Source organism: Elephantulus edwardii, unplaced genomic scaffold (assembly GCF_000299155.1).
Source record: "Elephantulus edwardii isolate Elephantulus edwardi_28Jun2011 unplaced genomic scaffold, EleEdw1.0 scaffold00237, whole genome shotgun sequence".
NCBI classification, from domain to species: Eukaryota; Metazoa; Chordata; class Mammalia; order Macroscelidea; family Macroscelididae; genus Elephantulus; species Elephantulus edwardii.
Window position 1 is genome coordinate 3,545,508 of NW_006399987.1, and position 5,467 is coordinate 3,550,974.

Consider the following 5,467-nt stretch of genomic DNA (forward strand, 5'->3'; position numbering starts at 1 on the left):
CGCACAGCCTGGAGAGGAAGCACAAGGTAGTTGGCATTCAGTTCTGAGTAGATCGCACCTATCGAACAGAGATGTCCAAGGAGCCGCCCAGAGCTCGAAGGACGTCTCAGAGGACAATCCCTGACCCAATCTCACCAAAGCCCACATCTCAAGGGAACAGGCCCTCTGGAATCCAACATTCATACCACCCCAAGACCCCCAAAGTCCCACCCTGAGAGCTAAAGGTCCAAGGTCATCAGTCCCCTGGTCAACCTTCAAATCTCATGAAGACCCAGTTCTAACACCAAAGATCCCTGCTCTCTAAATTGGACCCCTGATGGCACCATCATTAAACCTCCAACCAATGCTGGGCAGCTTCAAATCTCAACCCGAGAACACCAACTCCACTGCTCGAAAAGCGAACCTCAACTTGTAGCACTTGGAGGAAGAGACCAGAGACGTCGATGACAGACTTCAGAGGTCTAGTGCGTTGAACTGGGTACCTTCTCCCCTGCTACGCTCCTCCCCCGTCCAGTGTACCGCCCCTTAAATATTGACTAATCGATCGGCAGAACTCAGCCTGAGATCCCGCCTCCAGGTCAGGTTCTTATCCAATGACGTCTCAGCCCCTAAAAGCAGCGGAAGCGGGACGTCCCCAATGAGGCCTTTGGCTACAACGGCGGGGGCGGAGCCCAAATCCCAGCCACGCCCCTCTCTGTGACTGCGGCTTCAACCCTGTCACATTTTAAAGCGATGGGGTCTCATCAGGATCAAATTTCAGTGTCACAGCTAGGGACTGGTTTCGCAGTCCCTGATGGGAAAGCATGAACAGGTGGTACGTGATAGATGGCAGGTGGGGGTGGAAGCCGGCTTGGAAGTTCCGTCAGCACGGGATTCACAACCTGGGGACGGGCCCAGGATGTTGACTCCGCCCCTTCCCCTAAAGAATTCTCCCTGGAGGGACAGCGTTAAAGTGGAAGGAGATTATTGTGAGAAGGGGGACACTGGGTGGAATTTACCTGCTGTTGACGCTGGCAAACACCCTGTTCCTTTCTTCTCCAAACCTCCCAGGACTCATGGCCTCCAGGTCCCAAGTTCTCTCCCTGAACTACAAACAATGAATCCCTTCCGTAGGCCAGCGACCTAGTACGGTGGATACTGTCTACCAACTCATTTTCCTAGTTGAGGATACTGAGGCAAAGCTAGAAATTAAACCCAGGCCATCTCTGTGCTTCACCGTTGGACTCTGCTGCCTCTGGAAGTGAAGGCTTAACTGAGGCAATGAGTCTTAAAAGGGTAGCCTGAAACATTCCAGGCAAGAGAGCCATGGTGCTGGGTGGGTGGGAAGAACCAGTGAGATCCCAGAGTGATGCCTAGCACTCAGTAGGAGTGCAGTAAAAACGAGCTTTAAAAAGGATTAAGAGGAAACTGTTAAAATCTGTTCATGCAGATGCTGAGTGGGGTTTTGATGGGTGTATAGGAGTCTGCCAAGGCTGAATGGGCTAAGGAAAACACAACAGAAGAGGGCCCCACAAAAGCAGCAGAAGAGAAAGGTCTGGAGGGTTTGATGAACCCTCTGAGGTTCACTTGGAGGTTTTGCCACGTCTGCCTGCCTGCTCCAGATTTTTCCATGTGTGCCAGCCTTGACTACCTTGAAGAGGGTTTGGTGATAATGTGAGGCCCAGCTCTTTTGTTCCCAGCCTTGCCTGGCACAGGCCTGGCCACCTAATCCAGCAAGCGTCCATTGAATAGATAGACTTTGTCCTCATGGGTCACACTTCCTGACCCTTGTTCATCTGTGAGGCTGAGTTCCCCACTCAGCCTGTACCCCAGTGCCTTGCCCAGCTGCCCTACTGACCTGGGTCCTTTGGGGCAGTCTCCTGCCATGCCATCCTCAATTGACCAGCAAGGGGTACCACCCTTCCAAGCCTTTGCACTTGCTGTTCCCTGCTGGAAAAGCCCTTCCTTTAAGGCCTCATGTTAAGATCCTTTGGGGGGGCTCTCTCAGAGCCCTCACTTCCTTTGGTGGGGTCTCCTGGGTCCTTCTCACCAACTCTAAGGTTGAAATAATCTTTCCAGCAGCGTCAGCTCCTGTAGTGACTGAGAGGCCCCGTGTTCCAGGCTGAGGTCTCTCTAGGGTGTCAGGCAGGATCTGGGTTGCTGGAACCTGGAAGCTGCTGGTCTCAGAGCAGCCCTCTCCACTTCTTGCAGTGACCCTCTCCTGGCTGGCCTACCCCGGGACTCTGACTACATTGGAAACGGTCCCAGCTCCTCTCCCCCGCCTTCCAACGCGTTTTTTCCTGCTGACAGGAAGTGTGATAAGTTCTGGGGTTCGTTGAGGGGCCCTGTTGGGACTGGGAGGGCTGAGGGTGTGAGGGGCACTCCAGTCTCCCCCTAAACAAAGCCCTCATGCCCAAGTTCTTCCTCAGATAAGACCGGGGACTGTCCACCTCATTGGGCCAGGACCTCTAATTCGGAGACCTTGGTGGGGCCTGAGGCTTCTGAGAAGACAGGGGCGTGTGTGGCCTGGAGGCCAGGCTGGGGCTCAGTGGATCGACCACAAAGGTCTCATTTCTGCCTGGGCTCAGACTTGATGAAGGAGAGCTGTAATCAACAGGACCTTCCGAAGAGGCATCACCAACTCGCCAAGGTTACACCCTGCCAGGGAACCTCTCCATTGCCCCCACCCCAAAAATTTGCCATTGTGGTGCTGTTGGGAGGCAGGCTGTAGGAGCAAGCCTGGCCCTCACTGGCAAAGGTCCTCTGTGGATGCGTGAAGGAATAGCACCAGTGATGTGTAACTGTGGTTTTCAGCCTTGTCTCTGGGACGACTTTCCCCGGGGCTATAATTGCGGTTGTGTGTTGGATATTGTGTGAGTGACTTGCGACTGGAGCGAGTGGGTGGGTGCAGCTGAGGTTGAGGGACCGTGTTCCGGTGGGTCTTGGTGGCTGTGTGACTGCTGTTGGCTCTCGCTGTAGATGATGGGGATGTAGTTTGTCCCTAAGGAGGAAGAGGGACAGATTGAACCCCAGGCAATGACAGGGCCAGCGGCGTTGAGTCCACAGGCCTGCCCACATCTGGAAAAAGTCAGGCAGCTGTGAGTGCAGGCAGACACACCAAGGTGCCCGTGTGACTGAAGGTGGCTCTGTCTTCCTGGGGCCTGGGACACCCAGAGTCCAGTGCACCCAGCTAGTGTCCAACCACCCAGACGGGATTGGGGTGAGCAGGCAGACCACTCGGGGACAATACCACTCCCTATTTGTTCCCCTCCCTTAGAAGTCCTTGGATACCAACAATTACAAGGTCAAAGGTGAGAACACCTCTCCCAACAAAGCAGCTACTACTCCCGCCCTACTCCCATCCCAACCCTCTGCCCTATGACCAACTGCTCTGGCTTTGATAAACAAATGCCCCTGGCCTTGACCTCTTTCCCCCATCCCCAGGGAACTCTGCCCCCTACCTTGAACCCTGCTGGGATGCTGAGCTTCCGCTTTACCTCTACCCTGACCTTTTCACCGGCTCCCATCCCTCCCAGCCTCAGTTGACCCTCACCTCTGCCCCCAGCTAAGTCAACCACCATGATCCCTGATGCCCAGAAGCAACTGAGGTTTGAACTGGAGTCACTCAAGAGTCAGCTACAGGCGCAGACCAAGGTGAGTGACCTCGCCCTGGCCTCCAACAGCTGCAGCCTCATCAGTCCCCATTCCAGCCCCAGGTCTGACCTCTTCCCCACTAGGCCTTCGAGTTCCTTAACCACTCTGTGACCATGTTGGAAAAAGAGAGCTGCTTGCAGCAAATCAAGATCCAGCAGCTTGAAGGTAAAGTCCAGGGTCAAAGTTAGGTTGGATGCCTAGTTCTGTTGTTGGCTTAGGCCAAAAAGAGGAGTTGAGGCAGTCTGGGGTCAAAGTCAGGGTCAAGTTCAAAGCTGGGATCAGGCTGGGCACTGGGAAGGTCAGAGTTCAGTGAGGCCTGCCTGCCACCACCCACAGAGGTGCTGAACCCCGTGATGTGCCAGACACAGAAGGATCTGCACAAGTGGGGCCTGGAGCAAGGTCGGCAGGAGCTGTTCAGGGCCCTGGCCCAGGGTCTACAGGGACTACAGAAGACCCTGCAGGACAGTGAGGAGGTGCAGCAGGCCCGCACCACCCGCTGCCTGCAGCTGCTGGCCCAGGAGATCCAGGACAGGTGGGCCAGGCAGGAGGGCAGACCTGGGCAGGGAGGGAGGAGTCCCACCAATGGGCGAGGGAAGTGGGGCCCACCTAGAGAGAGGAGATGAGGGTGGTGGAAAGAGACTGGAGGAGTAGATGGGGGCTTGGAGGAGATAGGAGGCTAGGGTGGAGGGAACACTGGGAGGCCAGAAGGCAGGAGGCGAGGATATGGGAGGATGGAGACCAGAAGGAGATCAGGGTAGAGGGTGAGTAGTAGCCTGAGTGGGAGGGTGGGCAAGGAGGGAGGGGACGAGGCTGGGGGGAGTCAGGAGCTGACCAGGGGATGCCGGTCCAGGCCCTACTGTCCCCTCAGCAAGAAGTTCCTGTGGGAGGAGCTGGAGCTGGTTCGAGAGGAGGTGACCTTCATCTACCAGAAGCTTCGTGAGTATCCGGAGCCCCCAGCCAGGAAGTGGGGTGGGGGGGGTCCTCCTTCAGCCCTGGTCCCCCTGAGTCCCTTTTCCCCACAGAAGCTCAGGAAGAGGAGATCGCAGAGAACCTGGTGAACATCAAGAAGATGCAGAAGACTCAGGTGAAGTGTCGCAAGGTGAGAGGAGAAGCTGGGAGCATGGGAGGTAGGGGCCGGGGGGGTCCTGTGGGGTCCCCATCAAACACTAGAGCCACCCGTCTGGGCTCCAGTCCCAGCTCCTGTGCAGGTCATTTCGTCTCTCTGGGCCTTAGTTTCCTCATCTGTGTGATGAGTATAATAGGACCCATCTCTACCAATTACTCCGCATTCAGTTCACTGTGGCTGGACGCCCTTGAGCAGGCTCCGATTCACAGTGACCATATGTACAACAGAAAGAAGCATGGCCGATCCTGCACCATCCTCACAGTCATGGTGTTTCAAATCACTGGTGCAGCCACTGTGTGCATCTCCTTGATGGTCTTCTTTTCTTCACTGACTTTCTATTTTACCATACATGACATCCTTCTCGAAGGGCTGGTCCCTTATTTTTGTTGTTGTTAAGTTTTTGTTTTGTTTTGTGTGTGTACCATCAAATCAGATCTAACTGGTACAGGAGAAGATTGCCCCTCCTTCTCCAGCCGAGCATCTGGGGGATTTGAACCACTCACCTCTGGGAATGCAGTGCAGCTTCTTGCCACTAGGCCACCAGAGCTATTTTATTTTATTTCATTTCATTATTGTATTTCATTTCATTGTGTGTGTGTGTGTGTGTGTGTGTGTGTGTGTGTTTTTACCATCAAATCAGATCCAACTGGTACAGGAGGAGATTGCCCCTCCGTCTCCAGCAGAGCATCTGGTGGATTCGAACCGCAC

At 54.9% G+C, this 5,467-nt stretch overlaps 1 protein-coding gene across 1 annotated transcript in view; it reads left to right on the forward strand.

Moving 5' to 3' along the window:
• The first annotated feature begins 793 nt into the window (after positions 1-793).
• CCDC159 (coiled-coil domain containing 159) overlaps positions 794-5,467 on the forward strand; it is a 24,807-nt gene continuing 20,133 nt past the window's right edge. The window contains exons 1-7 of the mRNA XM_006898791.1: positions 794-814; positions 3,257-3,290; positions 3,545-3,633; positions 3,717-3,798; positions 3,970-4,165; positions 4,502-4,569; positions 4,656-4,732. Of these exons, the coding sequence (XP_006898853.1) occupies positions 794-814; positions 3,257-3,290; positions 3,545-3,633; positions 3,717-3,798; positions 3,970-4,165; positions 4,502-4,569; positions 4,656-4,732 (567 nt within the window). The remainder of the gene's footprint in view (positions 815-3,256; positions 3,291-3,544; positions 3,634-3,716; positions 3,799-3,969; positions 4,166-4,501; positions 4,570-4,655; positions 4,733-5,467) is intronic.